This window comes from Hyla sarda, chromosome 8, assembly GCF_029499605.1.
Source record: "Hyla sarda isolate aHylSar1 chromosome 8, aHylSar1.hap1, whole genome shotgun sequence".
NCBI classification, from domain to species: domain Eukaryota; kingdom Metazoa; phylum Chordata; class Amphibia; order Anura; family Hylidae; genus Hyla; species Hyla sarda.
This window is the reverse complement of record NC_079196.1, coordinates 19,745,474-19,763,741: the sequence shown is the minus strand read 5'-3', so window position 1 is coordinate 19,763,741 and position 18,268 is coordinate 19,745,474. Positions and strand designations below refer to the sequence as shown.

At 43.6% G+C, this 18,268-nt stretch overlaps 1 protein-coding gene across 2 annotated transcripts in view; it reads right to left on the bottom strand.

Annotated features, from left to right (window-relative positions):
• The window catches only part of LOC130284918 (peroxisomal N(1)-acetyl-spermine/spermidine oxidase-like), a 41,198-nt gene that overhangs the window by 4,847 nt on the left and 18,083 nt on the right, over nt 1-18,268 (bottom strand). For both annotated transcript variants that reach the window (XM_056535874.1, XM_056535876.1), the window contains exons 3-4: nt 8,843-10,048; nt 4,632-4,815 (exon numbers count right to left, since the gene is read on the bottom strand). In XM_056535874.1, the coding sequence (XP_056391849.1) occupies nt 4,632-4,815; nt 8,843-10,023 (1,365 nt within the window). In that variant the 5' untranslated portion in view covers nt 10,024-10,048. The remainder of the gene's footprint in view (nt 1-4,631; nt 4,816-8,842; nt 10,049-18,268) is intronic.

The window sequence follows — 18,268 nt, the reverse complement described above, 5'->3', positions numbered from 1 at the left end:
CTGTTCCCCTCAGTGGCTCCTGGCTGGGACTGGTCGGGCACTGTGTCACCAATATTGTCACCCATATTGTCACCCCTAGTGTCACCTACAGTGTCACCCATATTGTCACCCCTAGTGTTATGCTGAGGCTCGGGCTGTGTCACTGCTGACCCTGACACCAACGTCTCCTCCTCCAGGTCCTCTGCCCCCTCCAGCAGGTCCTCATCAGGGAAGTCCTTACAGATGTTATGCCAGGCGTCAGGACAGTCCCTGTGGGAGTGACCGGTCTTACCACAGAGGTTGCAGCGGATGTTCTGGCAGGTGGCGCTGACATGGCCGATCTCCCCACATAAATTACACTTCACCAGGGTGCACACACTCGCGATATGACCGGTCTTCCCACACTTGAAGCATTTTCTGGGCTGACCTGCATAGAAGCAAACCCCTTTCTCCCGACCAATGAAAAATGAATTGGGCAAATGTTGGGTTATGTTGTTTATCTGCCGTAACTTCACCAGGACCTTCCACCCTCCCGTCCATATGCCGTCCTCATCCCTGGTCTTAGTCAGGTCTGACATTAGGTCACAGTGTCTCTTTAACCATACAACAATATCCTGGGGGGGGACAGACTCGTTCCAGAATATAATGGTGACATTCGCTGTGTCCGGTCTGGAGATGGGGACAAAGCTGAACTTATTCCAGCCATCAGCATCTCTCACCCGGGTGACATGGGCCCAGAAGCGATCCAGGTCAGACATGAGTTTGAAGCTGACGTCATAGCCCTGCCTGTCAGGAAGGTTTATCACTGCCAGGATGTTAGATGGCAGGAAGCCCATTTGGTGGCACAGAAGTTCACGGACCACAAACCTCCTGTCAGGCAGCTCCTCCTTGGCCCCTCTATGTCTGAACCTGACCACGTTCCTCCTCTTGAAAGCCTGACCCGTGTAGTTTACATTAGACATGAATGGTGACCCACGACTCCAGGCATTACCAGAGGAGGCGCCACTACTTCTACCCTCCTGCTGTACTTGGGGGCGCTGTGATGGCTGCTGACCAGCCGTACTAGGGGGGTCTGACACTTGTGTGACTAAAGGGGGGAAGTGTTGTCCATCAGACTGTACAGCCCCCTCCCCACCATCAACCTCTATACTCTGGGGGTCACAAGCCTCTGAAGGCTGAACTAATGGTGGACCTGACCCCAGAGATGACCCCAGATCCCACACAGACTGTGAAGCACCCCCCTCTGCAGACACATTATCAGTAATATCACATACATTCATATCAGTGCAGTCACTGGCAGTATGATCTTGCACTACAGAGCCCAGCAAGCCCTGCAGAGCCATGTCCTGTGAACTCTCTGCTGCACTGCTGCCTTCAGGTAAGAGTCCACAGTCCTGCTGCTCTCTACTGCCCCCAGGGGCTTGTGGTGACTGCACTACTGTTACAGAGTTACCTTCTGGTAGGAGTCCATAGTCCTGCTTCACCGTGCTGACTGCTGGGACTTGTGGTACCTCTGGAGGAGTCTCTGCAGGTCTCTGATGTTGCTGGACGCTTGCTTCTGCTTGTCTGTACAAATCCCCTTTTTCAAAAGGGAAGCTGGCTGGTCTGAGGAGTGGTCTTGCACAGGACTGCTGGATGTCCTCTTGTCTTGTACAGGACTGCTGGGTGTCCCCTGGTGAGGCTGAAGACTTGGGTGCAGCAGTAGATGGAGATGACTTTGTTGCTGGTCTTTCCTTATATCCCTCAAATCGCTGCTGGTTTCTGAAGGTCTCAGCGACTGGTCCCATCTGGTCCAATACGTCCTCCATGTCCTGCACAGTGTCAGCGAGCTGCACAGCGAGGGAGCTCAGCTTCTTGTCATGTACAGCCTGGTTATTGGGGTTTGCTGCCTTTAGCTTGTATATACAGTCTATTTGTTTCTGCAGCTGTAACTTAGTCTTTTTTAAAGTCTCAAGTCTCTTTACCAGAGCTGGGATCTGCTCGGCCAAACACAGTTCAGGCGCCCGCTGAGTATTGGGGGGCCGCGCTGGTGGGGTACTCACAGGACTCTGCTTCTGAGGTGGCATCTGTCTCGGTGCTGTGGTCACTGCTGCAGGGTCACAATCTCCAGACTGGGGACTGGGCCCCTGGTTCTTCTCAGTGACCGCACTTGTGGCCCCCTGAAGCCTTCCTGCTGTACTCCCTCTGGTCTCATCTGGCGTGCTTGTAACTTTTGCGCTGCTCCCGCTCCCGTATCGTGTGCGGTCAGAACGTATCAGGACAGGCTGCTGCAGATTCTCCTGCATGGTCTGCTTCTCCAGGGATGTTCTCCTCTGTCTGACTGCAGGAGGGGTGGATTGTACCTGCAGCCATTACCTTACTTGATGAAGTTTCTTTCCTCACTTCCACAGCTTTCTTCTCATCTGTGCTTCTTGCTGCACCAGAACTGACAACATTCTGAACATTTCTCACATCCATAGAAACTTTAGGATTTTCATCCATGGATTGTGGTGTCTGGGGATTAATTCCCAGAATAGGCCGAGAAGCCTGGGCCTTGCTTGGGGAGCTTCCCCGCCCAGGGTGGCCCCTCCCTGGGCTTTCTCCAGACATCAGGAGAGCAACACAGACACAACCTCTCAGCTAGGAGGCAGTATTATAGTAGTTATATTCTTGTATATAGGAGTCAGTATTATAGTAGTTATATTCTTGTACATAGAAGCAGTATTATAGTAGTTATATTCTTGTATATAGGAGCAGTATTATAGTAGTTACATTCTTGTATATAGGAGCAGTATTATAGTAGTTATATTCTTGTATATAGGAGCAGTATTATAGTAGTTATATTCTTGTATATAGAAGCAGTATTATAGTAGTTATATTCTTGTATATAGGAGGCAGTATTATAGTAGTTATATTCTTGTATATAGGAGTCAGTATTATAGTAGTTATATTCTTGTATATAGGAGGCAGTATTATGGTAGTTATATTCTTGTATATAGGAGCAGTATTATGGTAGTTATATTCTTGTATATAGAGGCAGTATTATAGTAGTTACATTCTTGTATATAGGAGCAGTATTATAGTAGTTATATTCTTGTATATAGGAGCAGTATTATAGTAGTTATATTCTTGTATATAGGAGCAGTATTATAGTAGTTACATTCTTGTATATAGGAGCAGTATTATAGTAGTTATATTCTTGTATATAGGAGTCAGTATTATAGTAGTTATATTCTTGTATATAGGAGCAGTATTATAGTAGTTACATTCTTGTATATAGGAGCAGTATTATAGTAGTTATATTCTTGTATATAGGAGCAGTATTATAGTAGTTATATTCTTGTATATAGGAGCAGTATTATAGTAGTTACATTCTTGTATATAGGAGCAGTATTATAGTAGTTATATTCTTGTATATAGGAGCAGTATTATAGTAGTTATATTCTTGTATATAGAGGGCAGTATTATAGTAGTTATATTCTTGTATATAGGAGCAGTATTATAGTAGTTATATTCTTGTATATAGGAGCAGTATTATAGTAGTTATATTCTTGTATATAGGAGCAGTATTATAGTAGTTATATTCTTGTATATAGGAGCAGTATTATTGTAGTTATATTCTTGTATATAGGAGCAGTATTATAGTAGTTATATTCTTGTATATAGGAGGTAGTATTATTGTAGTTATATTCTTGTATATAGGAGGCAGTATTATAGTAGTTATATTCTTGTATATAGAGGCAGTATTATAGTAGTTATATTCTTGTATATAGGAGGCAGTATTATGGTAGTTATATTCTTGTATATAGGAGCAGTATTATAGTAGTTATATTCTTGTATATAGGAGGCAGTATTATGGTAGTTATATTCTTGTATATAGAGGCAGTATTATAGTAGTTATATTCTTGTATATAGGAGCAGTATTATAGTAGTTATATTCTTGTATATAGGAGCAGTATTATAGTAGTTATATACTTGTATATAGGAGGCAGTATTATAGTAGTTATATTCTTATATATAGGAGCAGTATTATAGTAGTTATATTCTTGTATATAGGAGCAGTATTATAGTAGTTATATTCTTGTATATAGGAGCAGTATTATAGTAGTTATATTCTTGTATATAGGAGCAGTATTATAGTAGTTATATTCTTGTATATAGGAGCAGTATTATAGTAGTTATGTTCTTGTATATAGGAGTAGTATTATAGTAGTTATATTCTTGTATTTAGGAGGCAGTATTATAGTAGTTATATTCTTGTATATAGGAGCAGTATTATAGTAGATATATTCTTGTATATAGGGGCAGTATTATAGTAGGTATATTCTTGTATATAGGAGCAGTATTATAGTAGTTATATTCTTGTATATAGGAGCAGTATTATAGTAGTTATATTCTTGTATATAGGAGCAGTATTATAGTAGTTATATTCTTGTATATAGAGGGCAGTATTATAGTAGTTATATTCTTGTATATAGGAGCAGTATTATAGTAGTTATATTCTTGTATATAGGAGGCAGTATTATTGTAGTTATATTGTATATAGGAGCAGTATTATAGTAGTTATATTCTTGTATATAGGAGCAGTATTATAGTAGTTATATTCTTGTATATAGGAGTAGTATTATAGTAGTTATATTCTTGTATTTAGGAGGCAGTATTATAGTACATACCTGTTGGATCTTCCTTTGATATGTGGATGGTAGTGGCTCTGCCAGGGCCATCTGCTCCTTCACCGCATCCACCCCTAAAGGCACATTAGTGTACGACCCTCGTATATAGGGATTACTATGCCACCTGGAGCGCAGCACCCCTCGCAATTCTGTCACTGGCCAACCTGTGAATTTCTTCAATAGACTTAAAAAAAAGTAAAATTAAATTAATAATAAATTAAGCAATTTAAATAACTGCTGAATACAGTCTACAAGTAATAAAGCAAGAACCTTAATGATTCGGCAAGAGCTAAGATGGAAACTCTGTGAATTACTTACCGCAGAGCGGTGGCTAATTCAAAGGAAGTGGGGCTATTAATAGCCTTATCATGGCAAATCCCTCACTTAGCGTTCCCCAGATAGCAGCTGGAAACATCTATAATGGGCGCTCCGAGGAAAAGCGCTGGAGACGTGATAAAACCTGCAGCCTCCAGCTAAGTGCTTAAGAGACGGACAGATCAGGTGGAAGGCAGGAGCCATTTCGAGGGTCCCGGAAGGGCTGGGCAGTTACTTCTAAGTGTTGTTTTTCCTTATTTTAGAAATGGCTTCAACTCTAAAGGGGTACTCCACTGAAAAAAAACTTTTTCTTTTAACCAACTGGTGCCAGAAAGTTAAAGAGATTTGTACATGACTTCTATTAAAAAATCTTACTCCTCTAAGTTCTTTTCCTTTTGAATTTCCTTTTACTTGACCACAGTGCTCTCTGCTGACACCTCTGTCCATGTAAGGAACTGTCCAGAGCAGGATAGGTTTTCTATGGGGATTTGCTCCTACTCGGACAGTTCCTGACATGGACAGAGGTGTCAGCATAGAGCACTGTGGTCAGGTAGAAAGGAAATTCAAAAGGAAAAGAACTTCCTCTGGAGCATACAGCAGCTGATAAGTACTGAAAGGATTAAGATTTTTAAATAGAAGTTATTCACAAATCTGTTTAACTTTCTGGCACCAGTTGATTTAAAAAAAAAAAAAAAAATGTTTTCCAGCGGATTACCCCTTTAAAGGAGCATACATCTCGTAAGTGTATACCAGTATTTCCATACCAGGGTGCCTCCAGCTGTTGCAAAACTACCACTCCCAGTCTTTGGCTGCCTGGGCATGCTGAGAGTTGCAGTTTTGCAACAGCTGGAGGCACACTGGTTGGGAAATTTTGCTAAAGAGTGTTCTGGCATACTGGGAGTTGTAGTTTTAGCTGGAGGCGCCCTGGTTGGAAAACACTGGCCTAGAGGACTTCTATGAGCAACCGTCTGTATATAGATCAATGCAGGACACATGCTGGAACTTGTAGTTTTGCAACAGCTGGAGGCACCCTGGTAGGGAAACACTGCCCTAGGGGACTTGTATGAGCAATCGTTTGCTTGCTCATACAGATCAATGCAGCACACAATCTACCCTGTAAACGTGTGTGTGTATTTAACTATCTGCACTGACTCACATCTGGCGACTTCGAGCCTTGGAGCCTGATTCTTGGAGGGCAGCGCCATATCATTTTTTGTTATATATTGTGAATCTATTTCAGCTATACTTGGCAGAGCAGCTATCTCCTGAGGTTTCCTATTCCCACGCAAGGGGTGATATGATATGATATATTTTTATATGCCGTTGGCTGTCCGGGCATGCTGGGAGTTGTAGTTTTGCAACATCTGGAGGGCCACAGTTTGGAGATCACCTATACTATACTACCAAGGCGCAAGGTGCTGTCCTTTTATCTTCTCCTTTTTCTTCTATTTGTTCAGGGATATAGAAAAGCTGGGTGTAAGTGTAAAAGAAGCCATATAATGTGTCACCCAGCTTTTCCAGAAAAAGATATAACTGAGAAACAGCTAATTTATTTAACGCTACACTGATGTTTTTTTGTTTCGTTTTTTTTTTTTGTCTTCTCTCATTGCACAATATATAATGGAAAATAGACAAATGCAAAAAAAAACTGCGCTGCAAGTGTGACATCATTTGGTTACCTAAACACAGGATTACAATATGGATTTAATCTTTCTGTTTAAGGGTGCGTTCACACGCTAGTAACTAGCAGCGGATTTTCCGTTGCGGGAAATCCACTGCGAGTTACGCTACCATTCATTTGAATGGGTCCGCGGACAGTCCACAAATCTGACACTATTGCGGACTGTCTGTGGACTCATTTATATCAATGGTAGCGTAACTTGCAGCGGATTTCCCGCAATGGAAAATCCGCTGCTAGTTACTAGCGAGTGAACGCACCATCAAGGGGTACTCCGCTGGAAAACATTTTTTGTTTTAAATCAACTGTTGCCAGAAAGCTAAACAGATTTGTAAATGACTATAAAATAAAATCTTAATCCTTCCAGTACTTATCAGCTGCTGTATGCTCCGCAGGAAGTTCTTTTCTTTTTGAATTTATTTTCTGTCTCTCTGCTGACACCTCTGTCCATTTTAGGAACTGTCCAGAGCAGGAGCAAATCCCCATAGCAAACCTCTCCTACTCTGGACAGTTCCTGACATGGACAGAGATGTCAGCAGAGAGAACTGGGGTCAGACAGAAAAGAAATTCAAAAAGAAAAGAACTTCCTGTAGAGCATACAGCAGTTGATAAGTACTGGAAGGATTAAGCTTTTTTAATAAAAGTAATATACAAATCTGTTTAACTTTCTGGCACCAGTTTATATAAAAAAATTAAAAAAGTTTTCCAGCGGAGTACCCCTTTAAACCTGCTGGAGAGACATTTCTACCACCAGTTTCCCCCAACCTGTGGCTTTCCACCTGTTGCACAACCACAACTCCCAGAATGCCTGGACAAGCCTTCTGGAGAGTTATGGGTTGGAGTGTATTGCTTTAGATCAGGGATTCCCAACCAGGGTGCCTCCAGCTGTTGCAAAACTACAACTCCCAGCATGCCCGGACAGCCGAAGGCTGTCCGGGCATGCTGGGAGTTGTAGTTTTGCAACAGCTGGAGGCACCCTAGTTGGGAAACACTGCTTTAGATGAATGTTTTCCATCCTTTGGACCTCCGGCTTATCATGCTCTGACAGCCCTTCAGTGGGTTGAAGACTTATAATTTGGATTGGTGTTCTCTATGGGGGACATTTATCATTAGCTTTACACCACTTCAGTTTCTAAATGTCCCGGCAAATTTTGCGCAATTGCATTTTATGCACATTTTTCTTTGCGCAATTTTTGGTAGAACATCATTCAAAGTGGTCTACTGTTTGGTGCACCGTTCCCCACTTTTTTGTGCAAATTTAATAGGACATGTACAAAAGTGTCAGATGCCAGAGCACAAAGCTTAAAGGGGTACTCTAGTGGAAAACATTTTTATTTTTTATTTTTAAATCAACAGGTGCCAGAAACTTAAACAGATTTTTAAATTACTTGTATTAAAAAAATATATACCCTTCTAGTACTTATTAGCAGCTGTATGCTACAGAGGAAATTCTTTTCTTTTTGAATTTCTTTTTTGTCTTGTCCACAGTGCTCTCTCTGCTAACACCTGATGCCCGTATCAGGAACTGTCCAGAGCAGGAGAAAATACCCATAGAAAACCTATGCTGCTCTGGACAGTTCCTGACACGGACAGAGGTGTCAGCAGAGAGCACTGTGGACAAGACAAAAAAGAAATTCAAAAAGAAAAGAATTTCCTCTGTAGCATACAGCTGCTAGTACTGGAAGGGTAAAGATTTTTTAATAGAAGTAATTTAAAAATCTGTTTAACTTTCTGTCATCAGTTCAAAGTTTTTCACCGGAGTACCCCTTTAAAACAATATCTGAAGCTCACTGGTTTCTATAATTGTACAAAATGTATCAAGTCCTTTGCTTCTTTTTGGTAAATTTTGAGCAAAACTGCAAACAATACACCAAGCAAACGGGTAAAATCTTTACTACCTTACACCAATATTGATAAATCTCCCCCTATAAGTCTAAAGAAGGCTGTCCGGGCATGCTGGGAGTTGTAGTTTTGCAACAGCTGGAGGCACCTTGGTTGGGAAACACTGGGTTAGCAGGAAGAAGTAAGAATTTTAAAGAGGTATTCCAACTTTCTCCCCTCTCCCCATTCAGGGGCAAAGCTAAACATGTATGTAAATGAGAATTGGGATGGCTGAATGTTCATTGTAATGTGTATGGTTGGCTAAAAGGGTAATTCCGAAATGTTTTTAGATTATTTTTTTAACGATAAAGCTAATTAAATAGAACTGGTTTCTCACCTGACACATACTTCCCCCACTTCACTTTCAGGGAGGGTCTCCATATGCTCCGCAGCCAATCCAGTGATCCAACCACACAAGGTGCTTTTATGCATGGGAACGCAGTCAAAACCTCCAATCTTTTTGAACCACTCGGAGCGCCATGATTGTTTTTTGCACCCATCAGAATAACCCTTGGGGCTCTCAGGGCCTTGTTCCCACACCAGCTGTATTCCCGCACAGTCATCTGGCCAAAAAGGTTCTGAGAACTCCAAGAAGATCTTGGCCACTGTGCCAAATCCCAATCGCTGGATGGCCTCCGTCTTTCCATTTGGCAATGGAGGGTCAAACAGAGTAGACGCCCGCTCCTTCAAGCATCCTAGAGAGACCGTGACAATGGCGTGATCGGCTGGAAACTGCTCACCATCTGCACAAACCACGTTGACCGGATGTTTTGATTCCTTCGAAATGGAAGAAGATCCTTCCCAATGGATGCACTGAACCGGCTTATGACAGCGAAGAGTGTTAGAAGGCAGCTGGTCTATTAAGACGTCTAGTACCCCCTGGTAACCCTTACTGCCCAAGGAGTTGTAGAAGGGCCCATCAAGAGCTGTGTATAAGCTAAGCTGATTCAACGAGAATTCATACATGGAGTTACAGGCCTCGTCCACGCACTCTAGTCGCTTACACCACTCATAAATACTTTCACTACCTTCAGCCTTCGAAAGGTTGGACAAGGCAAATTCACTATCTAGATATTCCCCGACTGACCATGACTCACATTCTGGTTTATAGTCTTCCTGGTTGATTTGAGACATCAACCTATTAAAAAAGCAGGTAACCTTTTCCACCTGAGATGGAGGCAATTGCTTTCCTTGCTCATTGAAAAAATAGTCCTCGGGGGTTACAGATGCCGGTTGGCAAGACACCATATTGGACCCTTCTTCGGCCAGTAGCCCTCTCTCTTTGGCCATTTTGTAGAGTGGGTTGCCCTTTTGGCCATGGATCCAGGTGGCTCCTAGCTCCAGAGCAGCAGCTCCGAAAGGTTTATGTGTCAAAACCCGTCCACCTGCCCGATCTAATGCCTCCAGGATGACGAGATTGGTTACTCCATGTTTCACCAAGGTGGCCGCAGCACCAAGTCCTGCAAAGCCGGCACCGATTATAACCACTCTGGGTTGGTGGTCGCTGTGATAATCCATGGAGGCGGCAGAACTTCAGGAGCACCTAATGCAATAAAATCACAGTAAGTTACTGCTCAGAAGCCACCCACATATATATAGGAGATACTTAACAAAAACATTCCAGGCAAAATGTGCACACCCTAAGACTTAAAGGATGACATGTGTGACAAGTATGTTGTGCATTGTCCTACAGGCACCAGTGGCATTGCTACCTGGGTGCGGACCCATCCATCCCCATAGAGCAGAGTTGTCATACCCCTCCCGACCTCCGTCATCACTCTGGTCGCTGGACTCTGGAGAGACGAGCTGTCTGGGGATAAAGCCGGAGCTGGGCTACATCAAATGTCACTGGTATGTCACGTCGGTGACTAAGCATGGGCGGAGTGTGACAAAGCTGAGCTGACATGCCTTATGTCAGTGCAGCGATGGAGCCAGTGGAACATAGTCTGAAGAGCAGCAGTGAGGGGTGCATCCTACTTGGTGAGCTAAGGGATGCTCATGCTGAGCTTGACAGAGCGTTGGAGGGGGTGATAAGGCAAAGTATGGTGGGGTTGGAGGGGGTGATGAGGCACAGCATGGTGGCGTTGGAGGGGGGGGGGGTGATGAGGAACAGTATGGTGGGGTTGGAGGGGGGTCATGAAGCACAGTATGGTGGGGTTTGAGGGGGTGATGAAGCAGAGTAGGGTGGGGTTGGAGGGAAGTCATGAGGCACAGCATAGTAGGGTTGAAGGGGGTGATGAGGCACAGTATGGTGGGGTTAGAGGGGGTAATGAGGTACAGTATGGTGGGGTTGGAGGGGGGTGATGAGGCACAGCATAGTAGGGATGGAGGAGGGTAATGAGGTACAGTATGGTGGGAGGTGATAAGGCACAGTATAGTGGGTGTTGGAGGGGTGTGATGAGGGACAGCATGGTGGGGGTTGGGGGGTTATGAGGCACAGTATGGTAGGTTTGGGAAATGATGAGGCACAGTTTATATTATACAGTCAGGGCTGTAAATGTCGGCAGTTTTTCAAGAAAATGAAGCATTTCTCACAGAAAAGGATTGCAGTAACACATTTTTTGCTATACACATGTTTATTCCCTTTGTGTGTATTGGAACTAAACCAAAAAAGGGAAGAAGAAAAGCAAATTGGACATAATGTCACCAAACTGCAAAAATGGGCTGGATAAAAACTATTGGCACCCTTTCAAAATTGTGGAAAAATAAGATTGTTTCAAGCATGTGATGCTCCTTTAAACTCACCTGGAGCAAGTAATAGGTGTGGGCAAAATAAAAATCACACCTGAAAGCAGATTAAAAGGAGAGAAGTTCCCTTAGTCTTTGCATTGTGTGTCTGTGTGTGCCACACTAAGCATGGACAACAGAAAGAGGAGAAGAGAACTGTCTGAGGACTTGAGAACCAAAATTGTGAAAAAAATCTTAACAATCTCAAGGTTACAAGTCCATCTATAGAGATCTAGATTTGCCTTTGTCCACAGTGCGCAACATTACCAAGAAGTTTGCAACCCATGGCACTGTAGCTAATCTCCCTGGTTGTGGACAGAAGAGAAAAATTGATGAAAGGTGTCAATGCAGGATCGTCCGGGTGGTGGATAAGCAGCCCCAAACAAGTTCCAAAGATATTCAAGCTGTCCTGCAGGCTCAAGGAGCATCAGTGTCAGCGCGAACTATCCGTCCACATTTAAATTAAATGAAACGCTATGGAGGAGACCCAGGAGGACCCCACTGCTGACACTGAGACATAAAAAAGCAAATTTTGCCAAAATGAACTTGAGTGAGCCAAAATCCTTCTGGGATGTTTGTGGACAGATGAGACCAAGCTAGAGCTTTTTGGTAAAGCCCATCATTCTACTGTTTACCGGAAATGGAATGAGGCCTACAAAAAAAAAGTACACAGTACCTAGAGTGAAATATGGTGGAGGTCAATGATGTTTTGGGATTGTTTTGCTTCCTCTGGCACTGGGGGCCTTGAATGTGTACAAGACATCATGAAATCTGAGGATTACCAATGGATTTTGGGTCGCACTGTACAGCCCAGTGTCAGAAAGCTGGGTTTGCGTCCAAGATCTTGGGTCTTCCAGCAGAACAATGACCGCAAACATATGATAAAAAGCCCCCAGAAATGGATGGCAACAAAGCGCTGGAGAGTTCTGAAGTGGCAGCAATGAGTCCAAATCTAAATCCCCTTGATCACCTGTGGAGAGATCTTAAAATTGCTGTAGGGAAAAGGCGCCTTCCAATTACCAAGGATCTGTGCTTGTGTTGGTGATAAATGGTCATGTCCTGTGTCCCTCATCACATTGCTGGCTTGTTGCCTATTTCCTGATTCTGTGCCCTCCCTCCAACTACAATCCACAGGACCTCTTGTTTCTAGGTAGAAGGTAACTTATCTCCTTCCACATATCAGCCACCCCACCCATTGCAGCACAGCTAGGCTCCCTTCCATGCATGCTGCGCTTGAAACTACAATTCCCTGCAGCCCTGTAGAGAATGTTCTCCCTATCACCCAGCACTTGCTCCGCCCATTAAAGCACAGTCACACTTCCTTTAAACACCTGGCTAGTGATGCTTAGTCTCGGGCCGCACTGCAACTTGGGAATGTGGGCCATTGGGCAGACAACACTCATGCTGATAAAAATGAATATCCGGGGCAAAGATAACATAAGAATTGAGAACAGCCATCAAACACAGGTACAGACACTATATTATGAACTACACTAACTGTGCAGCCCCTGTAGCATAGTCAAATTTAAAAATAATAATAATCCCGGAATACCTCTTTAATGGCCAGCTTTACATAATCTGTAAGCCTACACCTCTGGTAGCCTTCACACAGCCTAGTCCAGTGGTCTCCAAATTGTGGACCTCTAGCGGTTGCATAACTACAACTTTCAGGCTGTCCGGACCTGCTGAGAGTTGTAGTTTTGCAACAGCTAGAGGTCCACACCTTGGAGATCTAGGGCCTAGACCATGACTAAATGACTCAGAGTCACAGTGGGTGCCCTTGACAAACTTAGACTTTTTTTTGCCTAGACCGTCAGGGGACCCATCTACCTATATAATATCTATTATGTAATAGACTAATGTGCATGCACAAGACACACCCTACTCTAGAATACCTCAAACTTTTGAGCAATTATTTGACCAATGTACTTTGCTTTTAGGAGGTTTATTATTTTACAGCCACTTTATCATTGGTTATGATGTCACATACAGCGGGAAATCATAATATATTAACCTTGGATATGAATTTTGCAAAGACCTTACTGGAAATAAAGCAGATAAACCTGGAATGTGTCTTTGTAGTCACTGCATCTCCTCCTGAGGACATAGTCCACTACCATTGAGCAAGAACAAGTTGGCCCTATAACTCCAAGTATGCCTCTTTTACCCATAAAGCTTTGTTCTCCAACGAGTGGCATACCAGCTGTTGCAAAACTACAACTTCCAAAACAACCTGCAGCTTGCTTGGCATGATGGGAATTGTAGTTTTGCAACAACTGGAGAGACACAGGTTGGAAAACACTTGACATAAATGGTGTGTCCAATCAGAAAAGGGGTTGTCTTGTTTTAGACTGGTTTGGTTAGATTGGAGAATGGTGTGTGTGTGGGGGGGGATTATTCATTGATGAGGAGACCGAGATGGGGTGTGTGTGTGTGTGAGGGGGTTATTCATTGACGAGCCCGGGGGGGGAGGGATGTGATGGATTGATGAGGACACCATAGATGGGGGGGGGGGGGGGGCGTGGTGGGGGTACCTAACAATGAGGAGACCGAGAATGAGGTGCAGGGGGGATTGAATTGTGAGGAGACTGAGGATGGGGTACGGGGGGGCTGGGTGGTGTAGTATAAGATGATGAGGAGACTGAGGATGGGGTACGGGGGGGGCTGGGTGGTGGTGTATAAGGTGATGGGGAGACTGAGAATGGGGTGTGGGGGCGGGTAGCTGGATGGCGGTGTATGAGGTGATGAGGAAGAGACTGGGGATGGGGTGCCAGGGGGGGTCGTGGGTGGCGGTGTATGAGGTAATGACTTGTGTAAAGAATCAGGTGTCCTGGGGGGGGGGTGGATAGAGAAGCCTGGAGGAGGATAGATGGGTCTGGAGGAGGATAGATGGGTCTGGAGGAGGACAGTGCAGGAGTGGGATTCAGCTGGACTAAGAAGACAATTAGTGACAGCATTATTATTATGGGAACAGTGTGTGGCAGGGATATATTTGGAGGGTACAGTGTATGGCAGGGTTATATTCTGAGGATACAGTTTGTGGCAGTATTTTCCTCAGGGGTTACTGTGTGTAGCAGTATTATATTCAGGGGGTACAGTGTGTGGCAATAATATATCTAGAGGGTACAGTGGGTGGTAGCATTATATTCAGGGGGTACAGTGGTTGGCAGTATTATATTTAGAGGGTACAGCGAGTGGCAGTATTATATTCAGGGGGTACAGTGTGTGGCAATAATATATTTAGAGGGTACAGTGGGTGGTAGCATTATATTCAGGGGGTACAGTGTGTAGCAATAATATATTTAGAGGGTACAGTGAGTGGCAGCATTACATTCAGTGGGTAGAGTGTGTGGCAATAATATATTTAGAGGGTACAGTGGGTGATAGCATTATATTCAGGGGGTACAGTGTGTGGCAATAATATATTTAGAGGGTACAGTGGGTGGAAGCATTATATTCAGGGGGTACAGTGTGTGGCAATAATATATTTAGAGGGTACAGTGGGTGGTAGCATTATATTCAGGGGGTACAGTGTGTGGCAATAATATATTTAGAGGGTACAGTGCGTGTCAGCATTACATTCAGGGGGTACAGTGTGTGGCAATAATATATTTAGAGGGTACAGTGGGTGGTAGCATTATATTCAGGGGGTACAGTGTGTAGCAATAATATATTTAGAGGGTACAGTGAGTGGCAGCATTACATTCAGTGGGTAGAGTGTGTGGCAATAATATATTTAGAGGGTACAGTGGGTGGTAGTATTATATTCAGGGGGTACAGTGTGTGGCAATAATATATTTAGTGGGTACAGTGAGTGGCAGCATTACATTCAGTGGGTAGAGTGTGTGGCAATAATATATTTAGAGGGTACAGTGGGTGATAGCATTATATTCAGGGGGTACAGTGTGTGGCAATAATATATTTAGAGGGTACAGTGGGTGGAAGCATTACATTCAGGGGGTACAGTGTGTGGCAATAATATATTTAGAGGGTACAGTGCGTGTCAGCATTACATTCAGGGGGTACAGTGTGTGGCAATAATATATTTAGAGGGTACAGTGGTTGGTAGCATTATATTCAGGGGGTACAGTGTGTGGCAATAATATATTTAGAGGGTACAGTGGGTGGTAGCATTACATTCAGGGGGTACAGTTTGTGGCATTAATATATTTAGAGGGTACAGTGCGTGTCAGCATTACATTCAGGGGGTACAGTGTGTGGCAATAATATATTTAGAGGGTACAGTGGGTGGTAGCATTATATTCAGGGGGTACAGTGTGTGGCAATAATATATTTAGAGGGTACAGTGGGTGGTAGGATTACATTCAGGGGGTACAGTGTGTGGCAATAATATATTTAGAGGGTACAGTGGGTGGTAGCATTACATTCAGGGAGTACAGTGGTTTGCAGTATTATATTCAGGGGGCACAGTTTCTGGCCTGGTGCCCGGACAAGATGAGAAAGAAAAAGACAATAGAGAAGATGTCACTCAGGTCCCTGATATCACTGTGTGTTCTGTCTGACCCAATTTGTGGCTCTCCAGCTGTTGCAAAACCACAACTTCCATAATGCCTGAGGATCTCCAGACACGATGGGAGTTGTAGCTTTATAACAGCTGGAGAGACACTTGAATCAAGGTGATTTGGGGGGGGGGGGTCTTACCAATTATCTTTGTGCGGTCCAGGCCGGGTAAGGGGTTCGTCAGGGATTGGGGAAGCGGGTCATCGAGGGGTAGGGGGGCCCAGGAAATTTTTCTGTATCAGGGCCCTGAGATTTCTAGCTACCCCCCCCCCCCCCCCCGTATATAACAATATATTATATATATATATTTTATTTATTTTTTACATATTTTTATTGGATATATTTTTCTTTATAATGTATCAATATAATATATATATCTTAATTAAATTTATATGTATAAATATTTAAAACTCAATGTATGTGCTGCTACAGTGAGGGGTGCAGTGAGGACAAGCAGCGTATCACTGCTGGGGCTTCAGAAGACTGGGAAAGCTGGGTGGCACGTAGTATGCGTGCTACCCAGCTTTTCCAAAGAACTCCAATATGACTGTTTTACCAGACAGATATTGTATTCAAGAGATGGGAAAGCTGTCCGGCAGTGCAGAGCTCACAGTACTCCAACAATAATGTGATCTTAATATATCATTGTTGCTTTTCCTTTCCTACAAGGTTTAGGTAGGAAGACCGGATACTCAGCTTGTACAATATAAAAATGTATTATACAATATAATGTTCTGTAACTCTGGCAATGATTTACTTATGTCCTCACTTATGTTTTACAATCCATTCACAATTCTGTTAGTTGCTACTTGGGATCGGTCAGCATTGTGCTAACCCAACAAACAGCAGCCTGTGCGAGCTCCTACAATAAAAACAGTAAACACTACAACTCCCATAATGCACCTTGGGAGATCACGATGTGTATAGATACATCATTTACATGTAAATCAAAAAATGTGATTTATCTTATCAAATGCCCATGTGGTCTCTTGTACGTTGGAGAAACATCCCAGGGTATAGGGGAGCACATTATTAGGCATAAGTCTACAATCCCCGGCAATGATCTTTTATTCCCGATACCGGCACACTTTAAAGCTTTGGGGCATAATATCGCACAACTGAGATTTCAGGTAATTCAAGAAGTTCTCCCCCCACGAAGGGGTGAGGGCATTAAAGGGGTATTCTGGATTTATACATCTTGTCCCCTATACAAAGAATAGGAGATAGGATGTATGATTGCAGGGATCCCGCCCACTGGGGACCCCCGCGATCTCGGTGCAGCCCCCGGCATTCTGTGCCGGGCGTTGCTTCCGAGACAGGGACGTAACGTCATGGCCACGCCCCCACCATTCATATCTATAGGAAGGGGCAGGACTGCTGTCATGCCGCCTCCCATAGACATGAATGGAATTGGCGTGACATGACATCACAAGGGGGCATAAACATGATGTATAAACCCGGAATACCCCTTTAATGCTCTCACCCCTTCGTGGGGGGAGAGGTTCTTGAATTACCTGAAATCTCAACAGTGCAATATTATGCCCCAAAGCTTTAAAGGGGTTATCCAGGGGGGGAAAAAAACAACTTTTTTTATATATCAACTGGCTCCAGAAAGTTAAACAGATTTGTAAATTACTTCTATTAAAAAAATCTTAATCCTTTCAGTACATATGAGCTGCTGAAGTTGAGTTGTTGTTTTCTGTCTAAGTGCTCTCTGATGACACCTGTCTCGGGAACTGTCCAGAGTAGAAGCAAATCCCCTTAGCAAATCCCCTTTTACTCTGTGCAGTTCCCGAGACAAGCAGAGATGTCAGTAGAGAGCACTGTTGCCAGACAGAAAAGAACAACTCAACTTCAGCAGCTGATAATTATTGGAAGGATTAAGATATTTTAATAGTTTAAAGTAATTCATAAATCTTCAAATGATAGGAGGAGAATAGAGTAATTCGGCACAGCTTACTTCTGATCCTCTGGACTATGTAGCTCAATAGCGGGTATGGCGATGAGGTGTGTGTGGTGCTCAGACTGGCGCGTAGTTAAATCCAAACAGTTCTTAAAGAAGAAGAAAGAAGCAGTCGGCAACTCACCAATCCTCGGTTCAGCAAACTTCTTTATTGCACATACTCACAAACTGGGTTGCCCAGGGAGAAGACATGAAGATGGCACAAGCGGGGGGGGGGGGGGGGTCGGGGGGGGGTACCATCTTCATGTCTTCTCCCTGGGCAACCCAGTTTGTGAGTATGTGCAATAAAGAAGTTTGCTGAACCGAGGATTGGTGAGTTGCCGACTGCTTCTTTCTTCTTCTTTAAGAACTAATTTATAAATCTGTTTAACTTTCTGGAGCCAGTTGATATGTATATATTAAAAAAAAAAGTTTTTTCCTGGAATACCCCTTTTAATGTTTACAATTTTTTGGGGACAAAGCCCATTTTGACATTAAAGGGGTACTCCGCTGCTCAGTGTTTGGATCAAACTGTTCCGAACGCTGGAGCCGATTCCGGGAGCTTGTGAAGTG